The sequence below is a fragment of the Scyliorhinus canicula genome, chromosome 1 (genome assembly GCF_902713615.1).
Source record: "Scyliorhinus canicula chromosome 1, sScyCan1.1, whole genome shotgun sequence".
NCBI classification, from domain to species: domain Eukaryota; kingdom Metazoa; phylum Chordata; class Chondrichthyes; order Carcharhiniformes; family Scyliorhinidae; genus Scyliorhinus; species Scyliorhinus canicula.
The window spans coordinates 62,412,871-62,429,937 of NC_052146.1; the positions used below are offsets into that span (position 1 = coordinate 62,412,871).

Below are 17,067 nucleotides of genomic sequence, written 5' to 3' on the forward strand. Positions count from 1 at the left end.
TGGCTTTCGAGGTGGGGAATATTGTGGCAGATTCAGGGGGAGGATCGTGATGGCGAGCGGGAAGCTGGAGGGGATGCCGGTGGTTCTGGTTAATGTTTATCCCCAAACTGGGACAATGTGGAGTTTATGAGGCGGGTGCTGGGGAAGATCCCAGACTTGGATTCGTGGGAGTATCTGTGGGAAGTGTTGGGACAGTTTGGGTTTGGGCAGGGGTTTGCGGACTGAGTCCGATTGTTGTATAGGGCGCCAGTAGAGAGCGTGCGGATGAATCGGGTGAGCTCGGGGTTCATGGGGCTATATCGTGGGGCAAGGCAGGGGTGCCCACTCTCTCCTTTGCTTTTTGCCTTGGCAATAGAGCCATTGGCAATGACACTTAGAGAGTGGAGTAGATGGAGAGGGATTGTGCGGGGGAGAGTTGAACTCAGGTTTCGTTGTACGCAGAGACCCGCTGCTGTATATTTCGGACGCACTGGGTGGTACTGGGGGCATCATGAGTATTCTGGAGGAGTTCCGGTCATCATGAGGAAGAGTGAGGTGTTCCCGATCGAGGTCAGGGGGCAAGAGAGGAGGTTGGGAGAGCTGCCGTTCAAAGTGGTGGGGGACAGCTTCAGATACTTGAGCATCTAGGTGGCTTGGGGATGGGAGCAGCTGCACAAGTTGAATCTAGCATGGTTGGTGGAACAGATGAAGAGAGATTTTAAGAGGTGGGATGTGCTGCCACTGCCGGTCGGGGTAGGTGAAGACAGTGAAAATGACGGTGCTGCCAAGGCTTTTATTTGTCCTTCAGAACCTCCCGATCTTGGTCCCAAAATCATTCTTTAAGAAAGTCAATACTTTGATCTCGGGGGTATGTGTGGGCGAGGAAACCCCACAGGTTAAGAAGGTGAAGTTGGAAAGGGGGAAAGGTGGGGTGCGGGTTGGCTTTGCCAAACATAATAAATTACTACTGGGCAACAAACATCGCTATGGTGAAGAAGTGGGTAGTGGAGGAGGGGTCGGCATGGGGGCAAATGGAGGTGGCCTTGTGTAGGGAAACGAGTTTAGGGACATTGTTGACGGCCGCTCTCATTGGCCAAATATTCCACGAGCCCGGTGGTAATGGCGGCCCTTCAGGTCTGGGGGCAGTGGTGGCAGCATCTGAGGTTGGAAGGTGCCTCGGTGTGGGCACCAATTTGCGACAACCACAGGTTTGCGACAGGCAGGGATCGAGCGGTTTGGGGACCTGTTTGTGGGGACAGCTTTGTGAGATTGGGAGGAGGAATATGAGCTGCCCAGTGGGAATAGGTTCAGATACATACTGGTTCTAGACTTAGTGAGGAAGCAAGTGCCATCCTTTCCTGGTTTGCCGCCCTCGGAATTGTAGGAGAAGGTGCTATCGAGGGCGGGTGACGGTAACGTGTCCGAGATCTATAAGGAGCTAATGGACTGGGAGGGAGACCCGATACGGGAAATCAAATGGAAATGGGAGGAGGAACTGGGGAAGGGCGGAAATAGAGGCTTGTGGGAGGAGGCCCTGAGGAGGGTGAACGTGTCCTCGTCGTAAGTGAGGCTCAGCCTTATCCAGTTTAAGGTGGTTCATAAGGCGCACATGACGGTGGCGAGAATGAGTAGGTTTTTTGAGGGGGTAGAGGACAGGCGTGGGCGGTGGGGGAGATAAAAGGGTTAAAATGGGGAAGTCAGGATGGGAAATGGGGATGGCAAGTGTGTTGGGTGTGGTTAGGAAGTTATTTATTATGATGTTCGTGCTTGTTCTCGCTCTTCTTTCTGTTTGTATTTACTGTTTCTACAAATGCCTGAATAATTTATTTTTAAATAAATAAATAAAACCACAAAGGCCATCCAGACCTCGCATCCTTTCATTCTCCATACACACCCCACTGGTCCCTCCAAACAACCCCCACTTGCCCTGCCCTCCAATCACAGGGGTCCTCATGTCCCTTTTCCAATCCCTTTTGGCCCCTCATATCCCCATGTCAAGCTCTACTCTTCCATTCTATATGTCTTCTCATGCCAACTGTGCTGTTCTACCCAACCCCATGGTCCCTTATCCAAGCATTGACCCATTGTTCATTTTCTAGAACCAATGAACCTTATGGTGTAAAGTGCTGTGTTTACAAAAAATCTTGAATAACGTTTCCTCAATATGTTCCTAAAGTCTAAAGTACAAGCTAATAAAAGTGTTAATCATCCAGGCCCTTTAAGTCTGAAAAACGATGGACTTCCGGTGACAGCGATGTGCCGAGTAAGTCACACATCAGGTGGCTGTCCTCCAGAACACAGTAAAATAGGCACTTTTGGCCAAAATTAGCTCGAAAATTGGGACTCATTCAGTGCCACAACTAAAAAGGCAAAAAAGAAGAGTAGTATGCCAGCAAGTAATGGCTCGAAAGGCCGCAGGAAAGCCAGAAATGGTGGCAAAAGGCCAGAGCAGCGGGTGAGCGAGTTGGCGGACCACGATAAGGGATCCTTGGCCATTCCCGAGAGAGGGAGACCGGCGAACCGGATGGCGTGCCCCCCCACCCCCCCTCCACTCCCCAAATCCTGCAGAGGGATGAAGACATTCCTGAATAAGGATCTGACCGCGATGAAAGATGAGATCGAGGTGGAGGTCCAGGTGGCAGTGAGGGTGGTGAAGGGGCTGGCCATCATGCAGATGCGCTTGACGGGTTGGGAAAGAAGCTGGAGGCACAGGGAAGAACAATCCAAGAATTCGAAAAGGCAATGACCAACCAGAGGACCGGATCGTTGCCCTCGAGGCAGAGATAAAAAGGTTGGTGGTGACCCAGGGGAGCCTGAAGGGGAAGGTTGAAGACCGAGACAACCGATCCAGGTGACAGAATATACAAACGGTGGTCCTGCCAGTGGGGATCAAGGGCTGAGATCCAACTGACTACGTGGCCCAGATGCTGGGCAACTTGATTGGTAGGGACAGCTTCCCCAAGCTGCCTGAGATTGACAGGGCCCACAGATCACTCCAACAAAAGCCCAAGGCCGGGGAGCATCCGAGGGCGATAATCGCCAAGCAGCACAGTTTCCAAGACCGGGAGAGGATCCTGCGCTGCGCTCGGCAGACCAAAGCGAGCAGTGGGGAAGGACACAGAATAAGGGTGTTTCAGGAATTTGGGACGGGCCTGGCAAAGCGCAGGGCCGAGTTCAACCATGCAAAGTCGGTCCTGTATAAGAACAGTCAGAGAGGACAGCAACGGAACGGCCATAGGAGGGGGGTCAGAGCAACCCCAGGAGGGGGGGGGGGCCACCACACTAGCGGGGAAAGCTAGCGCAAGGAAGCATGAGAGAGCGGTGGGGGGGGGGGGGGGGGGGGGCACTTCACATCTCCCAGAAAGTACCTGGCAGAGGGGGGGGGGTGGGGGGATAGGTAGGGAGGCAATTAGGAAGGGGGCAAGGGAGGGCAAAAAGGGGGAGGCAGGGAAAAATCAGGATAAGGAAGGAAAGGGCTCTAGACTGCCTTCGGCTGGTCAGGTTCGGGCTAATCGAACAAATGGCACGTACGCAGCCACTCGGAAGGTCCCCAAAAAAGGGGAACCCCGGAGTGCAGGGGCTCACCCACATGGCACCAGGATTATCACCTGGAACGTTACAGGACTAAATGGCACAGTGAAAAGATCCAGAGTCTTCGCCCACCTGAAAGTCGACAGTCTTTGTCCAAGAGATGCACCTAAGGGAGAAGAACCGACTGCGGGTAAGGAAGGGCTGGGTGGGGGCAGACCTACCATACCTGCTACTGGCCGAGGACCAGGGGGGTAGCTATTCAGACAAGTGGATGGTGTTCATGGCAACAAAGACGGTTATGGACCAAGGGGGATGGTACCTCATGGGCAGCGGTGTCCGAGACGGGGCACCAGGAGTCCTTGTTAACGTGTATGTGGCCAACTGGGATGACACGCAGTTTGTAAAAAAGACCATGGCAGAAATCCCCAACAAAGATACGCACTGACAGATTGTGGGGTATGGAGTAACTGTGTACAGGACCCACTGACGGACAGATCAATCCCTAGAATGGGGAAAGCGACAGGCATGGCTAGAGAACGGAGAACGTTCATGGAGCAGATGGTGCTTTTCTATTTTTGGGTTACTGGGATAGGGTGAAGGTGTGAGCTTAAGTGAGGTGCTCTTTCCAAGGGCCAGTGCAGACCTGATGGGCTGAATGGCCTCCTTCTGCACTGTAAATTCTATGATTTGGATTTGTTTATTGTCACGTGTATCGAGGTACAGTGAAAAGTATTTTTCTACAAGCAGCTCAAACAGATCATTTAGTGCATGAAAATAATTTTTTTTAAAAAGACATAAAAGGGCAACACAAGGTTCACAATATAAATACATAGACACCGGCATCGGGTGAAGCATATAAGAGTGTAGTATTAATCAGGTCAGTCCATAAGAGGGTTGTTTAGGAGTCTGGAAACAGCGGGGAAGACGCTGTTTTTGAATCTGTGCGTATTCTCAGACTTTTGTATCTCCTGCCCGATGGAAGAAGTTGGAAAAGTGAGTAAGCCGGGTGGGAGGGATCCTTGATTATGCTTCCCGCTTTCCCCAGGCAGCGGGAGGTGTAGATGGAGTCAATGGATGGGAGGCAGGTTCATGTGATGGACTGGGCTGTGTTCTCTACTCTCTGATGTTTCTTGCAGTCTTGGGCCGAGCAGTTGCCATACCAGGCTGTGATGCAGCCCGATAGGATGCTTTCTATGGTGCATCTGTAAAAGTTGATAAGAGTCAGTGTGGACATTCCGAATTTCCTTAGTCTCCTGAGGAAGTATAGGCGCTGTTGTGCTTTCTTGGTGATAGCGTCGACATGTGTGGACCAGGACAGATTTTTGACGATGTGCACCCCTAGGAATTTGAAGCTATTAATCATCTCCACCTTGGCTCCATTGATGCAGACAGGGGTGTGCACAGCACTTTGCTTCCTGAAGTCAATGACCAGCTCTTTAGTTTTGCTGGCATTGAGGGATAAGTTGTTGTTGTTGCACCACTCCACTCGGCTCTCTATCTCCCTCCTGTATTCTGACTCGTCGTTGTTTGAGATCCGACCCACTATGGTTGTGTTGCCAGCAAACTTGTAAATGGAGTTGGAACCAAATTTTGCCACTCAGTTGTGTATGTACAGGGAGTAGAGTAGGGGTCTAAGTACGCAGCCTTGTGGGGCCCCGGTATTGAGGACAATTGTGGAGGAGGTGGTCTTACTGATTGTGGTCTGTGGGTCAGAAAGTCGAGGATCCAGTTGCAGAGTGAGGAGCCAAGTCCTAGGTTTTGGAGGTTTGCTATGAGCTTGGCTGGGATTATGGTGTTGAAGGTGGAGCTGTAGTCAATAAATAGGAATCTGATGTCGGGGTTCTTGTTGTCGAGGTGCTCTGGGGATGAGTGTAGGGCCAGGGAAATGGCGTCTGCTGTGGACCGGTTGCGGCGGTATGCAAATTGCAGTGGATCTAGGTGTTCTGGGAATATGGAGTTGATGCGCTTCATGACCAACCTCTCGAAGCACTTCATTACGACTGATGTCAGGGCCACTGGACCGTAGGCATTGAGGCATTCTTTGGCACCGGTATGATGATGGTCTTCTTGAAGCAGAGGTGTCTTCGGAGCGGAGTAGGGACAGGTTAAAGATGTCCGCGAACACATCTGCCAGCTGGTCCACGCAGGCTCTGAGTGCACAACCAGGGATCCCGCCCGGACCCGTCGCCTTCTGAGGGATCACTTTCAGGAAGGCCGATCTGACTTTGGAAGCTGTGATGGTGTGTTTGGGTTTGTTTTGGGCTGATTTTATGATTCGGTGAAATTGGGGCTTCCAGAAATAGTCAGGGCGGAATACTTCTCAATTGTAATCTCCGACCACACTCCACATCATGTGGATGTCAGGTTGAAGAGGGGGCATGCCCAATATCCCACATGAAGGTTGGATACAACCTTCTTGGTCGACAAGGTCTTCAGCCAGAAAACATCACAGGCAATAGGTGAGTGTGTTACTAACAACCAGAATGGGAGAAGTCTCACCTTCCACATTCTGGGAAGCACTGAAGACAGCGATTAGGGTGAAATGATAGCCTACAAGGCACATAGAGATAGAAAGGGCAGCGAGGCAACAACTGATCGACTCCATCCTGGAGGTCGACAGAAGATACTCCAAGGCTCTGGCCGTAGATCTGCTGGTGGAGAAGAGAAAGCTACAAATGGATTTTAACCTGCTATCCACCAGGAAGGCCTTTAACAAACACGGAGAAAAGGCTAGCCACCTGCTGGCTCACCAGCTGAGAAAGCAGGAAGCCACAAGGGAGATAGCGAAGGTGAAGGATAGCTGAAGCGGATTGGTAGCCAAACCAGAAAAGCTCAATGAAGCATTCGAGGCCCCCTACCGAGGGCTGTACACCTCCGAGCCCCTCGACGGGGACTCGGGGATGCAACTGTTCCTCAATGGACTGGGCATGCCAGTCGTGGGGACAACAGACAGGGGGAGCTGGAAGCACCAATGGAACTGGAAGAGGTCATGGAGAGTGTCAACTCCATGCAGGGGCGGAAGATGCCGGACCCAATGGGTTCCCAGCAGACTTCTACAAAGACTTGCGCTGCTGTCGCCCCGCCCAGGGGCACCCTGCCTCCAACGGTAACACAAGCCACCACATCGCTGATACCCAAAAAGGACAAAGACCCAACGGAATGTGGATCATACAGACCCATTTCGCTGCTCAATGTAGATGCAAATATATTTGCAAAAGCCCTGGCCAAGAGCCTGGAGAACTGCGTACCAGAGATGGTCGCAGAGGACCAGAGATGCTTTGTTTAGGGTAGACAGATAACTGCGAACATCAGACTGCTGCTAACCCCATCCGGGGAGAGAACACAAGAGATGATTGCATTCCTGGATGCAGAAAATTCGAACATGTGGGCCAACCACGCCCACATGTTTTGGGCCTGCCCCAGACTTGTTGGGTACTGGACAGCCTTCTCCAAGGCAATGTCCAAGGTTGTGGGGGTAAGGGTGGAGCTGCGCCCGAGAGTGGCAATCTTTGGGGCATCGGACCAGCCAGAACTTCATATGGGTAAGATGGCTGACACCCTTGCCTTTGATTCCCTAATCGCCGGCTGGGGAATCCTGCTTGGCTGACGATCAACAGCATCACCCACAGCTGGCAGACCTATCGGAATTTCTCCACCTGGAGAAGATCCAGTACACTATCCGAGAGTCTGAAGGTGGCTTCCACAAAGCATGGGGGCCATTCATCAACCTGTTCCAAGACCTGTTCAAAGCCAACAACTGACAGAAAGAAAGAGCCTAGGATAAGGTCCAGAAACAGCAGAAGGGGGGCAGTAGGGATGGAGGGAAGGGGGGAAGGGGTGTGGAGGGTTTGCCTAAAAGGAACATGTAAACTGTTACCGCCTCATCTATTTCTATGTACAGTGTAAAAATGCAAACTTCAATAAAAATATATTTTTCAAAATGTCTGAAAAACCACAAACCCTTGAAACAACATAACTTGTGTCAGCAAACATTGTGAAATTGACTGTAGAGATCAGAGAATCTGAGCTGTGAATCAAACATTGCTTCCCCTGAGGAGAAGCTATTTTGGTATACTGGTATCTGTCTGAGTTGGTAAAATAGCACATGAGACCTGCTACTACATCTACCTGGTGTTAAGCTGATCTGACCTGCTAACCATGGGGACCCAGGGGGCCCAGGTCAATCCTATTGAAATCCAAGTGCCAGTTTTCACACCCCAATGCAAAAAGGAAGCGGCTGCCTTGACTTTGAGTAGACTTACAAGTCTCAGGCGGATAGCATGGTTAAAGAATGTTAGCTGTCAGGAAGAATGGTGGTCGATGCTTGTCCTCTGGTTGAAGGGCTGTAAGCCTCCGAGATGGACAATGGAACGTTCACCCAAATGGAGCTGGAAGAAGAAATCCTCAGAAAGGGCCTCGCTGCAGGAAGTCAGTTCAGGGATCCTCGGAAGACGAAGGGACTTTTGACAGGGCAGCACAGTGGCGCAGTGGGTTAGCACTGCTGCCTCACGGCGCTGAGGTCCCAGGTTCGATCCCGGCTCTGGGTCACTGTCCGTGTGGAGTTTGCACATTCTCCCCGTGTCTGCGTGGGTTTCACCCCCACAACCCAAAGATGTGCAGGTTAGGTGGATTGGCCACACTAAATTGCCCCTTAATTGGAAAAAATTAATTGGGTACTCTAAATTTTAAAAAAAGGAAATAACTTTTGACAACGCTGGGCCTCAGTAAAATGGGGGGAGGGGAACCTGTTGGAGACGGGGAGTAATTTTGGATCGCTTCCTGTAAGGACTAAAATTCTGCCGAGAGTGTTTGAGGGGGTGGAGGATAGCTGCAAGCGGTGTGGGAGGGGCCCAGCCAATCATGTCCATATGCTCTGGTCCTGCCCGAAGTTGGAGACATTTTGGGGGTCGTTTTTCAGCACCATGTCTGAGGCTCTGTACGTGGATTTGGAGCGGGATCCTTTGGAGGCCATATTCGGTGTGTCAGACCTGCCGGAGTTGCAGACGGGTACGGGGCAGATGTTTTAGTCTTCGCCTCGTTGATCGCTCACAGGCAGGTCCTGTTGGGGTGGAGGTCAGCTTCTCTCCCCCTGTGCCTTGGTGATCTAATGGAATTCCTGGGCTGGATTCTCCACCGGCGGGATGCTCCGGTTTGCTGGCTGCCCGGGGGTTTTCACGATGGCGTGGGGTTACCCCACAATGGGAAACCCCATTGACTAGCTGGCAAAATGGAGCATCCCGCCAGCGGGCTGAAGCAGAAATGTGGCGCGGCCGGGCGGCGAATCCAGCCCCCTGTATTTGGAGCAGGTGAAATCTCCTCTGAGAAGGACAGATGAGGGGTTCCACCAGAGATGGGGTTTGTTTGTCTTACATTTTGGGGTTGCCATCAAGGGGTGGGGGGTGGGGGGCATTGGGGTTTGTTGTAAAAATGCTGAAATTTGAATAAAAATATTTTTCAAAAAGAAATTCTGCAGAGATGTATTGTATAAATAGGTGTGGGTTTTTGGGCATATTAGGAGACCAAGGGAAGGATATCTTTTCTGTAGCTAAGTGTGGAGGTAATGTTTTGTGAATCTTGCTTTCAGTGTGTTTTTTTCCCAGTAAAAGTATTAAAACATTGATGATGGATATTGTGCAAGGCAGCGTCTGTCCCGGCCTATAAACGTGTGCCAGCTGGAGCCTAGTGTTACAGACTACATAAGTTATGTCTGAAAAGTCCAAACAGGAAGAAAAGATTCCCACTGATTTTAGACTTTTTAAAGAAATGCTCCTTTGTATCAACTATTTGCCAATGGCCTCAAAGCCTTTACTTCAGAAACAACACAAAAGGCATTAATTGCATTCCACATTAATCTTTTCTTTGTGGTTGGATATTAGTCATTAAACTTGAGAGACATGAGCTGCACATTCACATTCCACTTGTCCAAATCACAAGTGTTTTGGCATTATTTGTTTTGCCCGCCTTAAGCAACTCCCACTTTTGGTAGGAGGGCCACTGAAGATTAACTGATCAAAAAACTGGACATTTAATGAGCACAGGGCATTAGCAAACTTCCTGAACCTTGACCAGCTAGGATTACCATAGCAGTTCAAAAGAAAGAAAAGTGCCACATTGCCATCCATATCATCTTCTATCAGAGACTGACAATTTGATGCAATCCTTTACTGATTTAAAGATTTAATTGTTTACCCACGTCCATGAACAACTGGGATGAAACTGCAAAACTGATGAGACTCATTTGCACAATTTACTTGAAGCAAGACCTTTTTTAAATGTACGAACATGAAATAATAATTATGCCTAATATTTTTTAATCTATAAAAGGAAACATACTTTTATCTCACAAGTCAGTGCGCTGATCAGAATACGGTCCTGGGGGTAAAATGTCAGCCCTGGATCTCACTGCCCTGACGAGTCACTCAGATCTACAATTATTTGCTTATTGTGACTTGCAAGGGTATTTATGCATCATAGTTGCTGTATTTTGTACAAACAAATGCAAAGCCAGACAGGTTAAAATTGTGCTGTGCAATATTGATTGACTTGAATTATCATGTTTGCATGAAATGTCTTTGTCCACTATTCTAACAAATATATTATGCCCATCTCACCTCTTTGATTTGACAGTACCATGTCAACTTACTAATGCCAAGAAGTGCATATTATAGCATTTACACCAAATATTTCATTTCCAGTGGAAGTGAAGTATCAAAAAGTTTTTTTAAAGTCTGTGTTTATTAAGGGAGGAAGTGTTCAGCTGTAGAGAATAGGGCACATTTATATTTTGGAATTATGGGGGGGTATTTCTATGTCCCAAAGGAGGCAGGTGGGCACGGGCATTAACACTGCCAGCCGGCATGCCAGTTCCCTGACTCCAGGGCTACCCATCTGCAGGTGGAGGGCAGTCAATTCAATTAGTTAAAGGCCTATTCAGGCCTGTTGTCAGACCCTGACCTGGATTTTTTCCAGATGGCCTCCAGGTTCTCAAAGGCATCAGGGAACATAGCAGTTGGCTGCAAGTGGCCTCCCAGCGGTAGCTATGGGGGCTACTGCAGGCTGAGATATCCTTTCTGCCAGCATGGTTTAAGCTGCAGCAGTAGCAGCCCACCCCTGGATGGGACCCTCCACAACAAAATGGTGAGCCGGTTTTTAAAGTTAAAAATGTTGAAGAGAGGCTGCCTCCACCTTGGGGCTCCCTCTCTCTCTCTCTTGTCTGGAAAGGCCGCCTGTTGCTTCTTCCAAGCTGGAGTTGGTTCTCCAGCTTCAAAAGCCCACCCACCATCCATAAATCGGATAATGATTTCACCCTTTGGCCATTAATTTGCCAATTCAGGGAACATCACATGTGACTGACTTTTCCCGACACTGTACAGGCCTGAGAGGAGGGTCTTGAAGCTCACAGCATAAATACTGCCCTAATGTCAGCATCAATCATTCAATTCACACACAAAAAAAAACTTTTGAGAATCGTGCACACGATCTGAGAATAAAATTCCCATTGTTCTATCCTCCAAGTGGAGACTGACACCCCCATTGTGTATAAACCAAATAAAACACTTGGGCCTCAGCATTAGTAGAGACATATTGAGGGTGGCACGGTGGCGTAGTGGTTAGTCTCCCAGGGCTGAGGATCTGGGTTCGATCCTGGCCCCGGGTCACTGTCTGTGCGGAGTTTACACATTCTCCCCGTGACTGTATGACTCACCCTCACAACCCAAAGATGTGCAGGGAAGGTGGATTGGCCACACTAAAATTGCCCCTTAATTGGAAAAAAAGAAATGGGTACTCTAAATTTTAAAAATAAGAGAAATATTATCAGAAATAGTAAAAGTCAATGCAACTATTGTAATTCTGTATTTTACCTTATAAATACCGTTGAGGCATCTCTGCAAAGTCTTGACGTTGGCTTCCATGATTAAATATCAACTGTCAGAATGAAAATAAAAAACATTTTTAAATTAATGATGGATGGGGATTAAAATGAAACACAATACAGGTTAGACAGGAGTCCACATAGAATGGACAAAGTCCCGTGGTGGGAAACAGGAGTTGCACAGGCCAGCAGGACACCATGCCATACCTTCCCACCCTGACCTCATTAAATATGAACCCAGGAGTTTTGCACCATGTTCTGTTACGGGGCAGACATGATGGTGCACCCCCCCCCCCCTCCCCCCACCCTCACCCCCGGCTGTTGTGGTGTTCTGAGACCCAGGAATGCTGGCAAACTCCATTCTGAACTCCGGGGGCAGCCTCGAGCATGGCCCACATGGGTCCCGACTTCTGCACGCCATGTTGTTTCATACATGTTCTGGAACTGGCATGTTCTTCCTCTGTTGTTGGAGAGAATAGAGCGTGAGTGAAAGATTCCGGTTGAGCCTTCACCAGTGGGGTGCAAGTCAGCTCCATACCGCTTAGTGCACAAGATGGCGCCGGAGCGAGGCAACTCTCTGCGAGCTCTCCCAAATAGATGCACTTCTTACTTATCTTACAATTGTTCTAATCTTTTAGAATTTAATTCCAAGACTAACATTCCCTATTATGTATTTTCTTTTAGTTCCTTTTCTTTTCATGTACTGAATGATCTGTTGAGCAGCTCGCAGAAAAATACTTTTCACTGTACCTTGGTACATGTGACAATAGACAAATCCAATCCAATCCACTGGCCTCCAGTGGAAGGGTGGCAGGAAATTCACACTGGTGTAAAACCGATTTTTGGACCCACACTGAATTCTACACCCCCCCCCCCCCCCCTCCCCCCCACACCATTGATCCCATTGGCAGGGGAATGGGACAGTTCCACCCATTGTAGCCGCAAAGGCTTTTCTTCCAGAAAGTTATGCTTTACAAATTGACCCAGACATTTTAAACACACAATCTGAAACAATAAGCAATTCTCTGTAGTCTATGGATAATCTATGTCATAATGTTATCTCTAATTACTAACAACGTTGCTATTCATCACATCGCATAAATTTCATCTCAAGGGGCTAGAATAAAGTTTTGGAAGTAACCTAAAGCTAGGGTTTGACCCTGTTCAGTTTGGGTCACTGCACCTGCGGTATGATATATTGACCTTGGCGGCAAAGGGGAGGGGGGTGGTTGCACATTGGCATTGTCATTGGACTAGTAATCCAGAGACCCAGTTTAATATTCTGGAGAACACGGCAGATTCACAAAAATAATTGAGTCCAGAACAATGAATAAAATTCCCATTGTTCTCTCCTCCAAGTGAATCTTGAAAGCCATGTAGCATTGTGGATAGCACAATCGCTTCACAGCTCCAGCGTCCCAGGTTCGATTCCGGCTTGGGTCACTGTCTGTGCGGAGTCTGCACATCCTCTCCGTGTGTGTGTGGGTTTCCTCCGGGTGCTCCGGTTTCCTCCCACAGTCCAAAGATGTGCAGGTTAGGTGGATTGGCCATGCTAAATTGCTCTTAGTGTCCAAAATTGCCCTTAATGTTGGGTGGGGTTACTGGGTTATGGGGATAGGGTGGAGGTGTTGACCTTGGGTAGGATGCTCTTTCCAAGAGCCAGTGCAGACTCGATGGGCCGAATGGCCTCCTTCTGCACTGTAAATTCTATGTAAATGTAAGATTTCCCATGTAATCGCATGTAAGATTTTAAAAAGAAATTCACCAGAATTGGGGCTATAAGGATTAAATTATGATGACACTTTTCAAAGGCTAGACCTGAATTCGCTGGGGTAAAGATGAGTAAGGGGTGATCTGAGTGAAGTGACTCAATGGTTAAAAGAAGTGATGGGCAGAGATCGAGAAACAGATCGAGTCTGGAATAAGGGGGACTAACCTTAAAATTGTAGAAAGGATGATGTCAGCTGTAAAATGGTTCAAAGGCAAGATGGTGTCAAGAAGGATTGCTCGCTGTCATTTCTAGGGAACTTCTCTTGACCTCCTACCGTTACTTTGATCAGCAAACAACATCTACAGCTGTTCATGCAGTCGCTCTATGGTTTACTGGGAGACCTTCCACCCCAATTGTTGGACGCTGATCTGGGAAGATTGAAGATTCTGCAACCCCCACCCCCACACCTTATGTTTTGACAGACTACATTCATTGACAATGACCTTGAGGTCTGCTGGAAACTATTTCCTCTGGTATGTGGGAGTCCATCCTTGGGGGCATAACCTTAAATTTAGAGCTAGGCCATTGAAGAATGATGTCAGGAAACACTCTTTCACAAAGAAGATAATGGACATCCGGAACTCTTTTCTCTCTCTCTCTCTCTCTCCCCCTCTCTCTCCATCCACTCCACCCCCCCCCCCCCCCCCCCCCCCCACACCGAATTAGGTCAGTCAATTGAGATTTTCAAACCAGAGATTAATAGATTTTTGTCAGACATGGATATGAAGGGTTACGGAATTGAGGAGAGTAGATGGATTTAAGATATAGATGAAGATCTAGTGGAATAGCAGAATAGGTTCAAGATGTTGAGAAGACTACTTGCTGTTCCTATATTCCGAAGATGTGGGTCTCGGCAGCCTTGAAATAATTAGAACACGATGTGTACATTAATGTTGGCAGGACTTTAGAACATCCTGCACATTAGTTTATAATAAAACAAAAGGAAAGTTCTGGGCGTTCCACTTGCAAAGTCTGTCATAATTGCATGGGCTGTCCATAAACCATAATAGCCTATTTGCTACCTGTGGTGAATGTGATCCACACTATATATAGTTGCCAATATCACTCCATGTATATATGTTCGTTATCTACCCGTTGTAAGATCAATGCTGTATATAGTTGCCAATATAACTCCGTGTATATATGTTCACTGTCCACCATCGTAAGTGCAGTTGCACTATCCGACCACCAGGGGGAGTCGCTCTGGGAGTACGCGAGAGTTTGTACTGGGCTCCTCCCTTGGGTCCGCCCAGAACTCCTCCCGCTGGGACCGATGTATAAAGATCAGTGCCTTAGAGCCAGCCTGCCAGTTCATCTGAAGTTCAATGACGAATAGGCTGGCTCTGTTGTAAGTGTATTAAAGCCTCTGTTCAGATCCAACTACACGTGTTCGCTGAATTGATGGTTCCATCACTACCAACAAGCAATGGCATGCCGCCCTCTCAACTCAAAGAGAAGTACCTGTACACTTAATAATGTCTTAGTTGCCTCCCTTCACTGTGTCTGATGCTTTAAAGCTTGTCAGAATCAATATGAAAGTAAATACTTTTTATGTGACCGTTACACTGGGCCGGACCGGAGAATCGCTGGGGAGCGGCGTGAATCCTGCCCCGCCACTCCTACGCCGGCTGCCGGATTCTCCGCCGCCAGTTTTTCAGCAGAGGCAGGAATCGTGCCACACCGGTCGGGGGCCATTGGCAGCGGCCCGCCCGGCGATTCTCCAGCCCACAATGGGCTGAGTGGCTGCCTGCTTTCGGCGGGTCCCACTGGCGTAAAATACACCAGATCCGTACCAGTGGGACCTGGCTCTGCGGGGTCCTTGGGGGGATCTGGCCCCGGGGGGGGCTCCCATGATGGCCTGGCCCGCGATTGGGGCCCACCGATCCGCGGGCGGGCCTGTGCCATGGGGGCACTCTTTCCCTCCGCACCGGCCAGTGTAACGGTCCGCCATGGCCGCCGTGTAGAAGAACCCCCCTGCGCATGCGCTGGGATGACGCTAGCAGATGCTGCCGCTCCAATGCATGTGCCAACCTGCGCCAGCCCGGGAAGGCCCTTCTGCACCGGCTGGCACGGCGCCAATCCCGCCGGCGCCGGCCTAGCCCCTAATCCTCCGCACCTTCCAGGCGGCCCAACGCCGGAGTGGTTCACGCCACTCCTCGGCGCCGGTACGGCCAACCCAGCTGGTAGGGGAGAATCCCGCCCATGATTACATTATTCTATGACAAAAAAACTGATTTCCCTCATTTTGTTGTATGGCGTAAGGAAGCTAAAATTCCCTGAAAATTCTACATTAAGAGTACAGTATAAATTTTAACAAATTTGAAACCCATCTGTTAAACTACAGTGCAAAGTACTCAAAATGATCAACAACAATATCTCAGCCAGATTGAAACATGTTTCAAGTTGAAAAAGACTTCACCCTGATCACATTTAGAAGTAAAGAAAGAACCTAATTCCGTTTAAGTAGCAGTTTTTAAGATCAATGAAGTACTGGAGCCACTATTGCGAAATGTGACAACCGATTTGCAGATGGCAAAAAATCCCAGGAACAGCAATGAGATAAATGACCAAATAATCAGCTTTTATGCTCAGGCATCTTTTACATCTACCAGATAGGCCAAGGCGGTACCATTGGGTCAACATTTCATCTGAAATGCTGCACCTCTGACAGTGTGAGCACTCTCTGTCTCAGTATTTTTACGCTCCGGTTTCTGGAGCGGGACCTGAACCTACTTCTGACTCAGCGAACGGTGCGACCACAGATCTAGCCTTGGTTACTCCACTTTGTGCTCTGCAGTAGTTCTTAGTTCCCTGTAACAGCACAGGGTGGGCTGGGATGTTGTTATCACAAGAACAAGTTGTTTTTCCTGGCACAATAATGTGAAATGCACAGCAAGACTGACCCTGATTGTGACTCACATATGTGTACATACGTACGCCACATTTATATAAACAACTTTAAACGAAAAACACAACATATTCCATAAAAATACACTGTATTACACTCATTTATTCAACACAGTATACCACCGTAACAATATATATTCCACTCACCATGCCTGTCAATTCATTCTGCCTGTCTAGCTTCTGTCAGCATCACCTTGAAATAAATACATTGCAGCCATTTAGTAAATGGATCAGTCAGCAACAAACTGCAGATTAGTTCACACAAGTCACAACTGGCAGTCCAGAGAATGTTAGTGATCTGGATTCCTTCTTAGAGGGTGGTAGACTTAATTAACAATACAACGAAGCACACAAACTGCTCCTACATTCCTCAGGTATTCAAAAAGCATCTTTCGAAGCTTTGAGGTAAAGGGAAGTTCAGTTCAAGTGCACTTTGCCCTGAAATAAAGGATTTCTGGGTTTGAACTTCCTGTTCTCCCAGATCACGTGATTTTGGACTGGTTGGACAGCTTTTTGGACAGATTTATTCACCAGTTCAAATTAACCAGGTCCAAAATTAGGCTCAACTGCCTTTTAAAAAACAAATTATACTGCCTGTCCTTCACAACTATAACTCCATGTCAAACCTCCAGCTTTTCAAGGGGCGGTGCTTATTGTTATGGCGCATAACGTATGAAAAATAAAACATGTATTGTAAATTCTATTGAATGCTGATTTCCCATTTTTGCCAGTTTGTTGCTTTGCCATATATATCTCTGTGCAGAAACTGCCAGGCAATGCACCTCTCAATATTAATACATTATCATAGCATTTAGACCTGATGCACTATCAATTACGACGAGTCGAGAGTAGAATGTAATCGAGGCTTTATTCCACAGAGATGTGTAGCTGACGAAATGGCTGCTGTATGGAGAGCACATATATTTATACTCCACCTACTGGGCGGAGCCAGCAGGCAGGGATCTACCCTCGTACCTGTAGTACAGGAACCTTTCCGTAAAACCCA

General features: G+C 48.4%; 1 protein-coding gene across 2 annotated transcripts in view; it reads right to left on the reverse strand.

Annotated features, from left to right (window-relative positions):
- The window catches only part of LOC119963031 (synergin gamma-like), a 60,795-nt gene extending 44,308 nt beyond the window's left edge, over nucleotides 1–16,487 (reverse strand). For both annotated transcript variants that reach the window (XM_038791515.1, XM_038791504.1), the window contains exons 1-2: nucleotides 16,209–16,487; nucleotides 11,373–11,436 (exon numbers count right to left, since the gene is read on the reverse strand). In XM_038791515.1, the coding sequence (XP_038647443.1) occupies nucleotides 11,373–11,423 (51 nt within the window). In that variant the 5' untranslated portion in view covers nucleotides 11,424–11,436; nucleotides 16,209–16,487. The remainder of the gene's footprint in view (nucleotides 1–11,372; nucleotides 11,437–16,208) is intronic.
- Nucleotides 16,488–17,067: the final 580 nt, after the last annotated feature.